This window comes from Charadrius vociferus, unplaced genomic scaffold (assembly GCF_000708025.1).
Source record: "Charadrius vociferus isolate BGI_N301 unplaced genomic scaffold, ASM70802v2 scaffold111, whole genome shotgun sequence".
Lineage (NCBI taxonomy): Eukaryota > Metazoa > Chordata > Aves > Charadriiformes > Charadriidae > Charadrius > Charadrius vociferus.
Window position 1 is genome coordinate 5,011,007 of NW_009647046.1, and position 17,745 is coordinate 5,028,751.

The 17,745-nt window shown below is 44.0% G+C and overlaps 1 protein-coding gene across 1 annotated transcript in view; it reads left to right on the forward strand.

The window, feature by feature from the left end:
* The window catches only part of TYRO3 (TYRO3 protein tyrosine kinase), a 41,440-nt gene that overhangs the window by 19,702 nt on the left and 3,993 nt on the right, over positions 1 to 17,745 (forward strand). The window contains exons 8-17 of the mRNA XM_009895690.1: positions 1,076 to 1,220; positions 5,493 to 5,622; positions 6,460 to 6,560; positions 7,624 to 7,719; positions 10,075 to 10,155; positions 11,867 to 11,959; positions 12,692 to 12,813; positions 13,125 to 13,234; positions 14,702 to 14,861; positions 16,259 to 16,395. Coding sequence (XP_009893992.1) covers positions 1,076 to 1,220; positions 5,493 to 5,622; positions 6,460 to 6,560; positions 7,624 to 7,719; positions 10,075 to 10,155; positions 11,867 to 11,959; positions 12,692 to 12,813; positions 13,125 to 13,234; positions 14,702 to 14,861; positions 16,259 to 16,395 — 1,175 coding nt within the window. The remainder of the gene's footprint in view (positions 1 to 1,075; positions 1,221 to 5,492; positions 5,623 to 6,459; positions 6,561 to 7,623; positions 7,720 to 10,074; positions 10,156 to 11,866; positions 11,960 to 12,691; positions 12,814 to 13,124; positions 13,235 to 14,701; positions 14,862 to 16,258; positions 16,396 to 17,745) is intronic.

A 17,745-nucleotide genomic window follows, 5' to 3' on the forward strand; every position in this document is an offset into this window, starting at 1 on the left:
GAATTCCTTCACTTGACAGACCAGTTCTCTGCTGTTCCTTGTACAACAAGGGCAACGCAGAGAAAATCCAGTTTGTCTCCACTTCTTTCTAGTGCTGTTCCAAAGGCCGCTCAGACAGTGCAGGATCTGGGCTTTCTCCTGTGACTGGGACTTGGCTTCCCAAATCCTAACAGCAAAGGTGTATTTAACAAGTGAATGAGTTATACTGTAAATCACGGAAAGAAAGTTGCGGATTCTTTTATTTCATTTACAATATGTAGGGAGTTGAAAGGACCCTGTTAGGGTAGAAGGCCTTTCATTTGTTCTTCAGCATTGACCTTTCCCAGGTATCTATCTGCCTTTGAAGTCCACAGCATTTCTTATGGTGTCTCGCTTCTTAATATGTATTTAGCCAGTCCTTATTAATGATGAACAAGCCTGTAATAATAGACAGCTAGAGGGAAGAGACTTATTTCCTTTTGTGCGTGACCCATTTCATACTAGGTCAGCATCAATATTTTGAGTTCCCATTAAATTTACATTGTGTCTGTGGTGGCAGCCAAATCTTCGTGGGTTTATTGCAAATGATGTGTATGAAGAAGATCCACAAAATTACTGAAAATATGTTGGCCTTGCCATCCTAAGTGAAAATTGGCCATGAAATTCAGAAGCTATTTGGGATTTGGTCAACTAGTTAAAACAGACAGACTCCTCCCTTGGATTAAAACTGTCAGATGCTTTGCAGCATGTTAGCACATCGTTGTGTTTAAACCACAAGAAGGAGGTGTATCTTTTAATAGCAGAAAAAAAACATTTCTATAGCAACTTTCATGGAAGGACCCCAGAAGAGGAAATCATTAAACCTCATATCTCCCCTATGCCCTGGGAAACTGTTAGCAATTTTTGAGAAGAGAAACCCAAGATGATAGCCCAAGTTAGTGGCAAAACTGAGACTAGAACTCAGGAGTCACAACTCCGAACCCTTGTTATAGCGCCAATGAAGTACACAGTAATGTTCTGGTTTAGTTTTAAAGGTGAAGTTTTAGACTAGATTCCTTTTTAAGACTGCTTACAGTTTGTTGCCATTTGCTCTCAGGGGGAGATGATCGTACAGGATACAAAAGCTAATCTCACAACGTGGAATCCTCTCAAAGACCTGATCATCAGGGTGTGTGTGCTGAACTCTGCAGGATGTGGGCCGTGGAGTGACCTCTTCCTGCTTGAAGCTCAAGAGGTCATGGGTGAGTGTCCACTGCCTTCCCTTCACTTTGGGGAAAAAAGTCAGAAGTGCTGGGACTGCTGTTTTTCTCTGACTCTTCCCCTTTCAGTGCTTACAGCTGGCTGAGACACTTGGCTTTATGCAATAGCACACTTCATCAAGCAGAACAGAAATTAAATAATATTTAAAGAGCTGGTATAAACAGAACACCTTCTGGCCACTACTGTGTCTTCTTTAATGGGCTTTTGCTGTGCTTCGTGCAGAGCAGGGCAGACAATAGAAAAGGTGCAAATGAAGGTTTGAAATGCTTCATTTAGGCTTAAGTCACACAAATTTACAAGAGTAAATGAGACAGAAAACTCCTCTAACACAGGTTCTTTTCTTTCATTTAATTTTAAGCCATTCCTGACTAGTTTCAGTTGAGCCTGATTTAAACCATGGCCACATGGGGTTTTGTAATGATTTTACTGAATGTCTTCAGATTAAACCAGTTTAGCTCTCTCCATGAAAAAGCTGAGCTACTCGTAGAAGACAAACACGATAGTACAGAAGTGGTACCATGTAATCTGGACCATGTGGAAGGGCTTGTTGGGAGCAAAGAACATGCATGTGTGGAGTGCATTCCTAGTGATAAATGGCATTTAGGCTCATCTGTGCTGGTTTGCTTGCTGCTTCTATTTCACAGTGAATGGGAAATAGGAGTCAGGCTATGGAGGAGGGCAGGATGTTATTATGGGGAGATGGGTAAAAGAGACAGAAGAATGCTGCTTGTGAAGGAAACTGTAAAACAGCTAAGAGAAAGATGTTCAGAATAAAAATACAGATTGGTGATAAGAAGTCAGTGAGGTGTGATTGTGAAAAAATCCCACTATCTCCTGAGGTTTTGTTCCCAGTGCATGTGGCAGGACGAGGCAGCAATCTCTAATCTCTGGTGCTGGCCCATCTGCCACTGCTGTCTTCCCAGCCCATATATCTTTTGAGAAATCACATGGGCATTGATCGCTCCTGATCCCTTCTACACTTTGGGATGGCAGGCATAACCTAGAGTTGGGTTCCCAGGGAAGCAGGAGGTGGGGGATAGGGGCAGAGTAACCAGGAGAGAACTGTAGCCTTACTTGCAGTAGTGCATCTAATGCTGGGTTTATTTTAATATGCATCTAGTGCACGTTACTCAGAAAAGCCCTTTTGCAACCCCGTTCTTGTGATGAAGTCAGTACTGATGGTTATGTGTGAGCACAGTCACTGTGGGATCAAACCCCTCAAATTATCTAAAGCAGAATGAAGGGGTGCAGAGGTCCAGAGCTGACTCTACTAGAGGTTGAGCATTGGCTCCATCAATTTTTTTCTCCTACTTTTTGCTCAGTTATTTTCTGTGGCACCCAAATACAGAGAAAAGTACCTGACAGGACTAGAAGATCCCTTTGGAAAATGACTAACACTAGCAAGAAGCCCCAGGGAATGTACAGAGTTTGCATTTTGCAGGGAGCTGGAATGGGATAATCCTGAAAGCACAAAATGTTTGCTTGTTTTTATTTACAAACCACTTCAAAAAAGTAGCATCAGGAGTGGTGCTTGTTTTAGCCAAATGCTGTCTGAAAGCACATATATTTCTTCACAAGCATAACAGCCTGGAAATAAAGGTTCACTGTGGAAACGCTGACAGGCCTTAAACAGCAGAGCTTCAGAAAGACTGCAGTTTTGTTTCAGGCCTGGTAGAAAATAAAAGTTGCTTCCTTTCCTAAAATAGCAAACTGGCAGTGGTTGCTTTATGTGAGAAATGCCAGGGGTGGTTTATGACCAGCTCCCAGTGCGGCAGTAAGGATGACTAAGCTTGTATAAACTTTAAGTCGTATTTGTCATCACAGCAAAGCTGGTGGGAGCTCCACCCTGCTTATGCAGAGATCTTGTGCACTATTAACAGAGATTGTTTTCATATTTTCAGAAACATTTTCAGTAGAAACCTTTCTCTTTCATTGCTGAGAGAGGAACAGAATGGTCTAATAGCTTTTCCCTATCTGTAATCTTCATGATCATATGCAGGAGAAGACTCTTAGATTGCATTCTTTGCACACCTTTGTGATGGAAAACCTGCTACAGAAATAAAAGGGGTTCTCTCATCATCAAAGGGCTCCTAAATACTCATTTAAGCTCATCTAATACTGTCTTCTTTCTGCCTTGTGCAGTCTTAAGGCATATGCCAGTTTGAAAAGGGAGGTGCAGGAGATGGGAAAGAGACAGACTTGGGGGAGGAGAGGCACCTCGGTCTTTACTTGGGCTGCAGCCATCCTCTCTAGCTCAGTGGCATGAGTGGGAAGCAATGATCTGTGGGGCAGAGGAGGAGCAGCAGTGAATTTCAACATTCATTTTTATTTCTGACACATTTGCTATGAACTGTGGGATGGGTTCCTGATTCCTACTGGTTTAGAAACAGGAAGAATAATTTTGGTTTGTTTTGTTTTGTTTTCATCCATCCTTCTTTTGGAGGGAGCCCCCGTAAGGTGACCTAAATCCCTGCTCTCTCACCAGACCGGATAGCAGGCAGAGTAGAAAAATAGGGCAGGAGAGGTTTGTCTCACCATAGGGGGAAGGAAACCTTATTGTTAACTATCGGGGAGGACCTTTTACATCAGTGTTGTTAATTGTTTCTACCCTGATTGTTTGGCAGGAACAGCCCAAGTGATTGGCTTGGGAATTGTGGAGAAGGTTGGAATTGCCTTTCATTGTACTTTCATTTTACTTCTGTTTCTGATCCCTCTCCCTCCTCATAAGCAGCCTCGAAGGCCAGGTCAAAAGGTGCAGTAAGGAGGAGTGTCATAAAACTCAGAGCCTATAAAGCCTTCTGGGTGGGAAAAGAATATATGAGACACTGAAGGAGATAAGATGCTGGAAAATAGTTGCTAAAGCTCTGATAATTTGTTTCAAGAGGAGAAGTAGTAGTCTGTTCCCTCAACGGTCCCGAATTCTGTTCCCTTAAGCTCTACCTGTTTATTAGACTAACATTGCTTTTTTAAAAGCTTGGATGATAAGGCTTGACAAGGTAACTTGTAATCAAGCCTTAGAAACCTTTTGCCTGCCAGGACTTAGCCAATAAGGACGTTTGATTGCTTTTCGCATAGATCTGTGCAGAGGTTCATCCAAATCTCATCCCATTAACATAACATCTCTTAAAGAGAGTTTTACTTATGCTCTCATGGCATAGAACATAATAGTATTACTTACATCATCAAAGATGATTCTTCCTTAGCTTCTGGTAAAGCACAGTCAACTGCTGAAGGTGAACAAGGGAGCATACAGATGAAGGAGGTGCTTAGGGCCCTGTTACCTGTTCTTGTTTGCTCTTAAACAATTTGGAGATATGAGGGCTATCCTAGATTTTAATAAACCCATTCAAATCACATTTAATCTTTAGTAATTGTGTTTGGAGAAGAAATCTCTCAGGGAATTGGATTAATTTATCTGTTGTTTGCCAAGCATAGATAATATTCTTTTATTCATAACCATATTGCTTATCTCCCTTCCCTGGCAGCTTACTCAGATTGGCAGCATCTCCATTTCTTCTGTAGTCAAAAATATATGTACTTTGGGAGCAAATACTAGACCAGAATTGGAAGCTGCATGCTGGTTGACTTATTTCTTGACTCGCAGGGCACTTTTTAAAATTCACTTTTTCTTTGGTAGAGGGACATTGAGAAGTTACAACCAACGAATAACCTTGGGAAGTTACAGCCAATACCAGGTCCCACAGGGTGCTTCTCTTTGTGAGAGGGGTGAGAGGGGAAATGTAAATATTTTCAACCAGATTGCCACGAGGCAATTGTCTTTCTCCATTGTCTTTCAAAATGTTATCTGGTTGGCATTCAGGCAGGACTGTGTAGCCTGGTCAAGGTTCTGCTGGCTGCTTCAAACAGGACAAGGTGAAACCTGCACAGAAAATGCACGTATTAAGCAACCTTTCTGTCCTGAGACTCCAGTTTAAAGTGCGCCAGATCATGAGCTCATGTACAGTAACATAATCTGGAGCAGTGCCTTTTACTTTCTTGAGGCTCAAAACTACAGTAGGTTCTGATAACTGGATGCATCTGCTCTGCCTTTGCTGTGTGAAACAGCTAATTTTTCTGATGATTGACTGAGTAGCTGTTTATGCCAAATGCCAGTGTACAAATGATCCACTGTGTACACCAGATCCAGCAGCATGGCTCTTCCATTTAAAAGCAAAAAGAAAAAATATCCTAGTGTGGTCTGTTTGTCATTGACAGTCTTCTGTTTCCTGACTGGTGTTTTCTCCATCATCTAGGTGGCCAGAGACAACCTCCTTATGGGACGTCCTGGGTTCCTGTGGCATTGGGCATTCTCACAGCTCTGGTCACAGCTGTTGCCCTGGCTCTTATTCTCCTTCGAAAAAGAAGAAAGGAAACTCGGTTTGGGTAAGGGACGTTCTCTTTGTGCTGGTTAGAGAGTTGTTTGCTTTCTCCTCTAGCGTGGTTTCTGACTCGATTATTTCTCAAAAAGCATTGTGGATTGATTACCTTTAGCACGTTCTTTGGCTAACTGTTTTTACACAATTTTGGTGGTGACCCTGGATTAAAGACTAGCAGGAAAGTGCACTCGCTACCTTTTCTTCAAAATGACAACACTAAAAATACCGTGGAAAAATATCAATAGCTGGGCTATATTAGAATATGGAAATATAAACTAGATCAAGGTAATTCTGTAAGTAAGTCCTTAGCACTGCTACTTAAGAGATTCAAAGAGAAAAGACCCACAGATTAGTCACCCGTGTTCTTATGGGCTGGGCTCTTTATCCCATGCTGGTTTTCAGTCTAGCAGCTACTTGTAACTTCCTGACTGCCCAGAACCCTCTGGATCCCCAAGAAAGTCTCCTTTCCATCACCTCTAACACTTGGCTGTGGGTTGCTCCCTGCTGCAAGCAAGGTTCCCATTCCTTTCAGAGTCTCCCAGACCTCCCTCCCCCAGCAGCATCTCTGTTTATGTGACACTTGCAACCTGCCTCAACCTGCATCTTCTCCCAGACACTCAGGAGGAGTGATTCCCCTCTTTCGGAAGGCTCCCACCCTCTCTAGGTGCAGCAGCAAGGCAGCATAAACCCATCGTTCCTCGTCTTCAGCTACACCCTCTTTAACAAAATAGTCTGTGGTATATATATGGCAAGGGGTGAGAAATCATCCATACTGTTCAACACACCCTTTTAGAAGTGAATGGCCCATGCAATCATGGCCCTGTGTGTCTTTTCTGCCTTCTAGCCATGCCTTTGGCAGTGTGGTTGGCAGAGGGGATCCAGCAGTCCATTTCAGAGCTGCCAGGTCTTTCAACAGGGAGGGCCCAGAGCTCATTGAAGCGACATGTAAGTAAAATGACCTGAGTGATTCTGCCTGCGAAGCTGTGTTCATGCATGTACTATGCTCTCTCTGTTTTCCATGAAACTGATGTTTTGGATCAAGAACATGGGATGATTTTACGAGGAGGCTTAGACACTGTGGATGTCAGAGGTGAAAGGCCAGAATTGCTGTTGCCATACCAATTACATAGCACTAGCTAATTACAGCTACAGTCATTGTGTATGTTAGTGCAAGGCATAAATTCACCACTCCCTTGCCCCAGTTTCACACTACAGGGACTCCTTCAACTGTAGTATTATGCAACAGTGAGATAAATACGGTTTAACAATATTAGCAGTATGCTTTAAACTCAGTGTGCTGAGCTGTGCTACAAGCATGAACCAATTAATCAGTCTTGGAAGGCCAGGAATTAGTAACTTCTCAAACAGGAGATTGAGTCCCAGGAATGGCCAGAGTTTAGGTGATCCATTTCTGTCTCCTGGCTCAGCAAGGGCACGGCTCTCTGTAGCAGTATTGCATGGCTGGGTTAGGATGATGCTCCAGCTGTCTTTGACTTGCTCCCCTGGGTTTGGACATCTATCCATTAAATCTAACTAAAATCCAAACAAACTGTGGAACATTATGTTACCCTCTCAGCCAGGTACTGTGAGACTTGTAACTGTACTTAAAATAGGCTGAGAGCCAGCCACTGAAAACTGGTGCAGCTCCATCAACTTAAATTAAGCTGTATGAGCCAGTATCTATCAGTGTCCCTTCCAACTGGATTTTGTTGTCTCAGCGTTATTTACAATAGTTCTGTATTCCTGTTGCTCTTGGTGTGTTGAAGGGTGGTGTTACCACACCCTCTCTCTTTCAGTACTGTTGGTGCATTTTCTTGTGGTTGAAAGTTATTGGCCTCTTGATTGTGGTGAGGCTAGAGGACATGGAAGGGAACTCTGTCTTTTTCAGGTTTTCCTGCTTACAGTATGAGAATTGGATTGGAGATGGAGATTAGAACAGGTGACTCTTGACGTTGTGACAGAATATTTAAGTATCCCTTATGTGACTCTTCCTTTGTTTTTTTTCCAGTGGAGAGTGTAGGGATCAGTGATGAGCTGAAGACAAAACTCAAAGATGTTCTAATCCAGGAACAGCAGTTCACCTTGGGAAGAATGTTGGGCAAAGGTAAGAATCAAAACTGGACAAGGCCTTACATTGAAAGTCCCGCTTGTGTTAGCTTTATTGTTGAGTAGGGAGAAGCAATTCTAAGCAGCCTGTTTTCTCTCCTTCTGCTGGTAGGTAGCAATTTAAATGGAACTTTCCCTTCCGCTGGGATAAAACATTTCAAAGATTTAGCATAACTAAGAGGATATTGGCTAAGCCATTTCTATAATATGGCTCTAAAGAGTCATGAACTGCAGTCTATGCTCAGCTTTCCTAAGTACTGTTGATTCACTGGTGTGTAAATTTCTTTCAGAGATTTAAACAAAGGAATATTCAATTAAACTTCCGCTTTTTCTACTAACAAAGTGGTGCTATAGAATTCCTTCCATTTACATTAGCATGCATCAAGTATTAAACAGGCTGAGACAATACAGAGACAGACATGATCTACCTCAAACACTCCGCCCCTCAAAAGAAATGTTGATTCAGTTTCAAATATTCTCAACATCTGGGGTGGTTTGACTCCAGAGTTTAGTTTGGGCTCTTATAGAGGCATATTTGGAACAGGTACTGAATTTTACTGACATTTGTCCTCATTAGTTCAGGTCCTTAGGAGCTCTTCTGACTGTGGATCTCCATCTGGATCTCCCTCACAGGTGCTCCTAACATTTCTCTGAGGTTTTCAGGTCAGGAGGGATGGGCAGAGTAAAGGTGGGATGCTTCTCACTTAACTTTAGCTAAAAGATTGGCCCAGAAACTCTGTGTGAAAAGGTGGTTTTGAATTTAGATTTCCCAAATGGCAGGCCAGTGTGCTAACTGTTGAATCATCCTTCCCTACTTCTCAGGCTGACGGCAATCTCTAGAAATAAGTGAAAATGTGTAATGATAAAGCCAATAACTAAGAGAGGAGCATAACTCAGGGGTCATAAGCAAAAGGAAGCTGAAGTGTTTGGCTTCCTTTTTCTTTATAATACTAGTTTTGTTGCAGTTTTCTTTGACCCTTTCCCACTGGGAGCATTCTTCCACTCCATCCCTCCTAGAACCAATGCGTTTCTTTCAGAGCAGGAACATGACCTTCCTGCAGAAGTGGTCGCAGAGGGCTTAACAATGCTAAGTAATTAAACATCTGTGTCATCTGTTTGTGAGGGTCAGCTCTTGGCCAGTTTCTGGGATCCTGCCTCAACCCTTCTGGGCTGTCCCCATGACAGGTAACAAACTGGAAGTCAGCTGCAGTGGGGCCCCTGGGGATGGCCTTGGTGAGAGGATGCTAGCTGGCAGGATCTGGTCTGTGTTGTCATCCCCATTCCCCCAACCCCATGCACAATATACAGGTTATAAGATGGCACGACTGCATTATCTTGGGCTCTGCTGACTCTGCAGCTGAGCGACAGCTCCATAATACGGAAGCAGTACAAATTGCCTTTGCTTCTTCCCATTTTCCTCTCTCGTGGTCAGATCCACTGTTCATAGTTATTGTGAAATATGCATGTGCCATACAGTAGTGAAGGACACTGGTGAAAAGCTAGTGGAAAAATAATGCTTTTGGGGTTGGTGCCCCGAGTGCTGTATTTGCTTCCTTCTTTTCAGTACCAGAGTTCCTCATACCGATGCATGTTGGGTGGGGTAAGCAGTTACAAAATTAGGGAGAGCAAATCTAGGGCCAGATGTAATGCAAAGAGGCTGTTATGCTGTGGTAAAAAGCCACTTCAGGCTAAAATAATTTGAAGAAGGTTTGGCCAGTTGCATTTCCTCTTATCTCCCTTAGAGAACACACCAGGGTAAACACTGCCACATGTGCATTAGCATATCATGCACACACAGGTAGGTATTCTGTGTTTTGTCTGGTCAGCTGTGATTCACAGAAGTCATTCCCTGAGTTTTGAGAAATAAGGCCTGATTGTGTCTCAAATGGTTGAGTCCTGGCACCATTACTCAGATCTGACGGCTGTCAGCAGAGAGCTTCTTCAGTCAGCCCATCCACTCACTGCTCCAGCTAATAGCCCCCTCTCTGACCAGAGCCTCACTCAGACTCATCCCTCATGATATGGCTTCCCCAGAAATGTCTGCTTGGGATCCCAGTTTATACTCTGACTCTGCGTTGTCCATATGGTAGTGGATTGCTTTCTTTCGCTCTTGTTTTCCTTTGCCTTATGAATTGCCAGCACAGTGGCCTCTGTCTACTGGTAGTGTTAGCTCTTCCAGGCACACGTGCTGAATGCTGCTGGATGGAACTGCAGAGTGAAAAGTGAAGCTGGTAGCTGCATTTCTTATGGTTATTCAGCTTCTTTGCCAGTGATCTCTGGAGTGAACCTGCTGTGAATCATACTTTCTTCACAAGAAGCTGTTACCTCACTGCCTGCTCTGGTCATTTCACAGGGGAGTTTGGGTCAGTTCGAGAGGCACTACTGAAACTAGATGATGGCTCTTTCCAGAAAGTGGCAGTGAAGATGCTGAAAGGTAAGTGGAAGCAGCGCTACCTGAAGTACTTAAGAGAAGAGAGCTTGCAAAGATTAAATACTGTCTGTCCTGTTCTCCAGCAAACATCCCCTGATGCTCTTTACTCCTCTCTGAGCTTCCCACTCAGCCATTCTACCCATGTTGTCTCCCATCCCTTTCATGTCAGTCTTCTTGTAGTGGAAGCTCTTCAGGGAAGGACTTATATCACCTTAGTTGCGTGTACAGCACCCAGCACATGGTGAGTGCAAGCAAACCCGAGCCATAGCTACAGCTTCTGTGTATAGAGGATCTTGTTCAGTGGCTTGATTCAACACAGCGCTGTATCACGTGGCATAGACAGCTCAGACAGGTCTGCTTTGCCCTAATAATTGTGCAGTGAGAGATGGTATCCCTCTGAGCATATAGCCTAGAATAAACAGAAGAGTGTTTGGGCTGAATGCAGTGACAAGCTAACTCATCTCAGACAGGCGTATTTGACTAAGTAGTCTAACTCCCTTCTGATTTGTCATTTGCTGAGTGTACGTAACAAGGGCAACTAACACGTTCATCAGGCAGAAGTCTGTAACAAGAAAAGCAATTAATAGATAGGTATAAGTCAAAGCAAGTATGTGCATATATGTTTGTATATATATGTTAACCTATGTTATTTCACCCCAGTTGCCTGTAAGGCAACAATTAACTGTGACTGAATTAAAGCAGTGTCACGCTCACTTATCTCTGGAGCTGAGTTTGGCTGCCACAGAATACCGGTTTGTACTAAATATACTAGTACCACATTAGTGTAAGTCGCATCATTTTATCCAGTTTCAACAATAATTCAGTTTGCAAGCTTCTGTGTAGTCAGACTGTCTACCTTCACACATCTAACTTAGGAACTCTCTGTCACCCTCCAGAGGCACCTTCCTTTCTCCATTGACTGTAAAAAGGGAAGCTGCTTTTATCTTCTGAATTGTATTTAAATTACTTGCCTAAAGTAGATAATGTTAATACTCCCCTACAGGTCTGAGTCTGATCTTGTAGCAGGACTGGAGGACTCCTGCTAAATTCAGCAGCAGCAGTGGGGGAAGTAGTCCACTGCACTAATTCTTGATTATATTGATATACTTCCATAAATCTGATATAATAGCAATGAGAAATAATTTACTGAAAATTTATGCTGATTTATGTCACTGCTGAATTCAGTCCAGGCTCTCCAGTAGGGTGGTTATTTAAGAAACCTTAGCTCTTGCACCTTAGAAGACTCAATCATGCTAAGAGATATAAAAGCGTTGATCTTTCATGCCATCCTTGTCAGAGATGAATTGGGGTCTGCTGTGCCATCTCCTGAGTTTCAATGTTTTCTTTAATTTTGTGTGACGTCTCCTGTCCCCAACATTGTGGTTTAGGTCCTCTTAGCTAATTAATTCTTACATCTTTAACCCACACATGATTTGCATGGCTTCCAAGGAAGGTTGTTACTGAGAAAAGAGCTGCTAATCAGCAGGTCCTTACTCTGCCAAGAACCAATTTACCAGATGTCCCTGATGTGTGCTTACTGCCACCCATCCCAGGAGAAAGTGTCAGGCTCTGCTTTGTTGTAAACTGGCTCATGTAGCTGTAGGTCTGAGAGGATGTGCTGTGCCACAAAGAACAAGCTGCTGATAATCATTATCTGTCAAGTCCCTTGGAACCACCCACAAAGAAAGAAAACTTACAGTCACTTTTTTTCCAGCGGACATCTTTACGTCAACTGACATTGAGGAGTTCCTGCGAGAGGCTGCATGTATGAAGGAGTTTGACCACCCGCATGTCACTAAACTGATTGGTAAGCCAACGCTGCTGCTTGTGGTGCCACAGGGCACCTCCTGTTCCTGCACAATCCCACACAGCCTCACGTTCTCACCCCGACTGCTGTCCAACAGCGGTGCTAGTGTAGCCACCTCTGTGCCGCCTGGAGTCCTGCATATATCAGCATTGCTCCTTCCCAGGCCTCGAGAGAGTTGGAGTGTGTATAAGTGCTCACAACACTTGCCCTCGTACACTGGTAATAAGCATTTCTTATGTAAGCCATTTCTTTGGTTCTTGCAAACACTGCAGGGAGAGTGTGGCTGGCTGAGAAATGTCTAAACTGCTGTGAAATGCGGACAGGTGGGTTGGTAGACAAATTGTGCCTTTTTGAAATACTGGGTAAGAACCAAGACATTCGTGGGTGGGAACCATGGAACACCAGCAATTTCCAGAATTTGGAGATTGCTCTGCAGACCCTGGGGTTTGGGGCTGTCTGGTCTGTAATGATTCTAGAAACATTTACAGCCAGTCCCGCAAGGAGAGCTGAGCGCCACTGCACGCTTAGTGCTGTCTCTGAAGTAAACAGGGTTAGAGGTATCTCAGCACCTCCTGGCATGAAGCCATGCAATGGAGCTTGGAGCATGGAACCTACCCGTCAGAAGTGCATGTTTTCTGCCAGATTTGTAAGAGAAAAGCACAGCATCCTGTAAGATTCCCCTCGGGACTGATCTGTTTGCTAAAACTCCTTTGCTGTGTGTCTCCTCATTAGGAGTCAGTCTACGGAGCCGTCCCAAGGGCCGTCTCCCAATTCCCATGGTGATCCTGCCCTTCATGAAGCATGGAGACCTTCATGCTTTTCTGTTGATGTCACGGATTGGAGAAAACCCTTTTGTAAGTCTGTCTTGCTGTATACTTCCTTCTGGGAGGGTGTGGATTTTCAGAGAATGTACTCAGGTCAGTTCAGGGTTGGTCTCCCAAAGGCATTGGCAGATGACCCAGATTTTGATACCAGAGGAAGTTGTGGGATGTGATGTTGAAGTGTTGAAGTATTTAATTCCATGCATGTTGAGGACCAGCTCCTCCATTCCGTCTTCTCCCTGCATCCCCTGTCCCTGCTCAGTAATCTAGCAGCAAATCTTTCAGTTTTGACATACGTGCTTGAAAGCTTCCAGGAACAGAACTTAAATTGTTATTTCTTTCAGAATTTGCCTGTTCAGACACTCCTCAAGTTCATGATTGACATTGCCAGTGGGATGGAGTACTTGAGCTCAAAAAATTTCATACACAGGGACCTTGCAGCTCGGAACTGCATGTAAGTGACGCATGAATTTTTAGAGGAAGGAAAGAGGGTGAGAGAGGGATGACAAGCCTTTCACGTGACAGAAGTGGGGAGAGATCCTGTCCAAGGATGCTCATCCTTGCAGTTAAGTGACAATAGGCATAGGGGAGCCACAGCCACGAGGGTGAGAGTGTGTGGTGCTGGTGCTGGGGGCAGGGAGCAACTCCTCATGTCCCACTGAGCTTCCAAATCGACCCTATTTATAAGGGACTTTTCCATCATTGGTCTGCACATATATTTTCCTAGGGTTGATTACAATACGTATTTGTAATTAGTCACTCTAATGGCTGTGTGTCAGCACAGGCTATTTGTTCCACAATGTAATGTAACCAACAGGAGAGAATGGGTTTGGCTGTGTTAGGAGAAAGGAACTTTCATTACAGCCTGAAATTTGTATTTCTTGTATCTATTTTGAGGACTTGATTATCACAATATAAGAAATGTAGAATTTCCCTAAAGGCTTGTGAAGAATGGCTTATGTGGAGAATGCCTTTAGAAATAATTGCATGGTGAACACACTGTATGATTCCACATTGCTGTTCTTGTCCCCAGACTGCTTTGCCTGCTTTGAAGGGAAGAAAAGTCCTTTTTTAATCCTTTCCCCTCTGCTTCTTCCCTGAGAGCGGAGTAAGGAACAACCCATTCCGGCAGGCAGAACTCTGCCTCTGTAGAAAACCACGATAACCAGTAAAATCCACAATGAGACACAGATTTCCAAAGGCATTTGAATGTCCAGGTGTACAGGCAGGAGACTTACAGTCATGATGAAAAATGATGGGTTAGCCTGCTTTGACATTTATGAGAAACCCATACTGATTTCCTATTTTTAAACATTTTAAAAAATACAGACTTCCTTCAGAGGAAGCTGAATGCCTGTTCCATCATATCTTCTGGGAGAAGCAGGGAGTCCTTTTTGAGACCTGGGAGCTTGAAGTCTCTGGGCTTTACTTGCGCTGTCTACCAAGGTGTCTAGGTTTAAGTGGGTGACAGCAATTCAGACCATTAACCAGATATGGAGAGAAGATCTTGCAGATGTAGTTTGGGCAGTTGTAATAGGCAGTCTAGGCAAGCACCTATGTTTTTTAATTGCCTTTACAGGGTGTAGGCCTTAGTGGTAGCAACGAGCGCTACAGGTATCCTCTGTTAATCTTGGAAACTACAGAAAGTATCTGAGTTCACTTTGGCTGACAGAGTAGACCATCTGAGCCTGGCCATTTCCTTTCTTCCTTAGTCCTTATTATCTCCCTGTGAGTCTCAAGGAACTGAGTTGAGACCACTAAACTATTTCACATGGTTCATCAAGTAGATGAAGTCATCCTTCTGGGCAATAATTGGTGAACAATATACCTCAGTTGCCCGGCCAGACAGTCCTGGACATACCTCTTTTTTGCCTGAGGTAGCCAGTAAATGCTTTTCTCAGTCTTTAAAACTTTCCCTCAGGTTGGATGAGAACATGAATGTGAGTGTTGCAGACTTCGGACTTTCTAAGAAAATCTACAGTGGAGACTACTACCGTCAGGGCTGTGCTTCCAAGCTGCCAGTGAAGTGGCTTGCTCTGGAAAGTCTGGCAGATAATCTGTACACAACACACAGTGATGTGGTGAGTTTTGTTCTGGTGCATTTGGGGACCATCTGTATTCCTGGTGAAGTGGAGGAATCCTGTATTCATTGAGGGTGGGAAAATGCCTTGGTGATGGGAAAGGGAGTTTGCCTTATGTTTGAAGGACAGTGCTGCCTTGGTGCTGTGAGAACTCAAGCCTAAAAATATGTGCAAGTGGTTTATGGCAGAAGATATGAATCCTTTTCCTCTTGTCCTTTGCTTCTTCATTTTTCAATGCTTATCCCCATCCCCTCCTTCACCTTTCCTCTTCTCCTCTTCCTTTTGCTCTCTCTTTGTGCAGTCTCTTCTTTCTTACTTGTATTCTTTTTCCTTTCTCTTCTGCATGACAATTTGAAGGTAACATTTGAAATGCATGTAACCCACACGCTCATGTACAAGTGCAGCAAAGGCACTCTATCCTACAGAAGGCATTGGTGGTACTTCATAAATTCTAAATATGTCAGTGCGTAGACACACCTTTCCATAACTTCACCCCTGGGGAGTGAGACTAAACCCATTCATCTCAAATTTTTGCTTCCTTTCCCTTTGTGGTTTTGTTTTTTTTTTCCCTCTGATACCTTCTCCTGTCTTCCTTGCTGCCTTTTGATCTGGTTTCACCCTAGTTTGGTCCTTCAGGCTGGTGGACTTGCCTTCCCAGTTATCCATGTCACAGTGTCTCTGAAGAGATAACTAAAATTGCCTTGTAACTTGGCTGCTGTGTTGCCCCGTGGTTGCTGTAACCACTGTAGAGAGTGTTTAGTGATTGGCGATTGCTAGTTCAGCCAGTTTACAGTAGACACTAGACAGGGTTTTTCTAATGAAAATAATGATTTTTTGCACCTAACAAACCTTGCAGTTTAGTTTAAATGTACGTCTGTTGCAGTGTAGAGCACAAATGAAGGTGAGCCATAAGGGGTCTGTTCCTTGCCCTGCTTATTGGCTAAACTCTGCTTTCATTTGTGCCTGGACATTTCCAGGAACTCTGAATCTGGCTCAATGAATTAAGAAACTGATTTGTGACCCCCAAAACAAAATCTTCTTGTAGCTGCGAACCACAAAACTGATACCACATACCTTAAAGAACCATGAGTAGGAGATGCTTGGGAGAGGCCTGCAGGTGGAAGACAGCAGTAGCTCCGAAATCTTCACCTGCTCCACTGCAGGATGGGGCCAGGCAGGGCTTTCAGCTGCCTCCCAAGATGATGTGTCAGGATCAGCAGCATCGGATGGGTCATTTCTCTGTTTTCTAGCTAGAGTTTGGATACTCCTTGCATCATAGCTGCTCACATGGCACTACCCTGGACTGGGAGGGTTGGCACCATCTGAGCATACTGAAACCCCACCCCAGCGATCAGGGAACAGTCTGTTCACTTCTTCTGTGTGCTGTTCCCTTTCAGTGGGCGTTTGGGGTGACCATGTGGGAGATTGTGACCCGAGGGCAAACCCCTTATGCTGGCATTGAGAATGCAGAAATCTACAACTACCTCATCAGCGGGAACAGGCTGAAGCAGCCGCCGGAGTGCCTGGAAGATGTGTGAGTACTTCCTCGCCCTGTGATTCCTTGAGAAGTTTGGCTCACTGGAAGGAAACAGGAGCAGCTGGCTGGGATGCCGGTCTGAATTTATCCACTTCCCAGTACACAGAGGCATTCACTAGAAAGTCTCTAGGTTAGCTACCGGATACTCTCTGCTGGCAGAGCTCCCTGGAACCTGTGGTAGCTACACGAGCAGCTAACTTGGCTCACAGGTTTGAACAGTGTCAACAATAGCAGCTCTTGGCTTTGTGGAAACTATAACTGTGTTTCCAGAAACTCACTGCTCCCTAGCTTCTCAGGCCAGCATCTGAGAAATTAGATGAGTTTCATGGCACACCCTGAAGGCTGAATAGAAAAGCAATCTAGCAAGACTACAAGAAAACTGGATTGCAAAGGCAGTGGCCTGCATTAGTCTTTCAAAGCTGGGGCCAGTTTTCAAAATTGGATCTACTACTCTCACAGAAATAGCAGGATGAAAGAGAAGAGGGCAGATAGGAGGATCTAAGGTTCTGTAGATCAGTGTCCCACCTTAAATTACAGGTGGGAACAAAACCAGGACAATCTTGCAGATACTGGTTTCAGAGATTTTCAGACTTGCAGGAAGGACTCGGGTAGCCCAATGGGGAGCAGGCAGCCACATGCTGCAGCCTGTGCTCCTGCCTTAGTCCCGTGGCTGAGGGACCATTCTTGGCCAGCAGGTTACATGAAATGTTTGCTCAGGAACCCTTGCTCCATGCGTGGTGGCTGGAGTTTCCTGGAGTCCACACGTGGGGCTGAGGAACCCTGTGGAGTGTCACCATAACTTCTCCCAGGGTAAAAACTTGCCTACTCCGGACAAGGTGAAATCATTTCACTGAGTGCTCAAGCAAGTCTCTGTTTTCTCTGTCCTGCCCAAAGCGAGACATAACTATGAGCACTGACTTTAGTGCCCTTTTCAAGCCATTCCTTGTGTGTAAAATGGACAACATGAAGTCCTCTTTCCTCCTGCTGTGATGGTGGATTATTTCATGTGGTTTCCTTTCTCCAGCCTTTTTTCCGCATAGGGAATAGTCTGTACTCTTGTTATTAAAGATGTACATGTCTATCTTCTCAGCAGTTCATTGTAATTGTTCCTGAGTTTAAACAAAAACATTGTTCTACCACTGCTTAAATTCGTTATTTTGACTGCTGTGAGTAGCTTTGGTTCCAAGTTGGGGAGCTTATGGCCATAGGTTGTTATAGATGCCAAAAGTAGAGAAGAGATTCAAAAAGCTGCTAGGCATTGAAGAAAAATTCATCAAAAACTACTAAAATGGTATAATCTCCATTTCAAGAGGCCCTTGAGCTATAGGTTATTGAGACCTGAGAGAA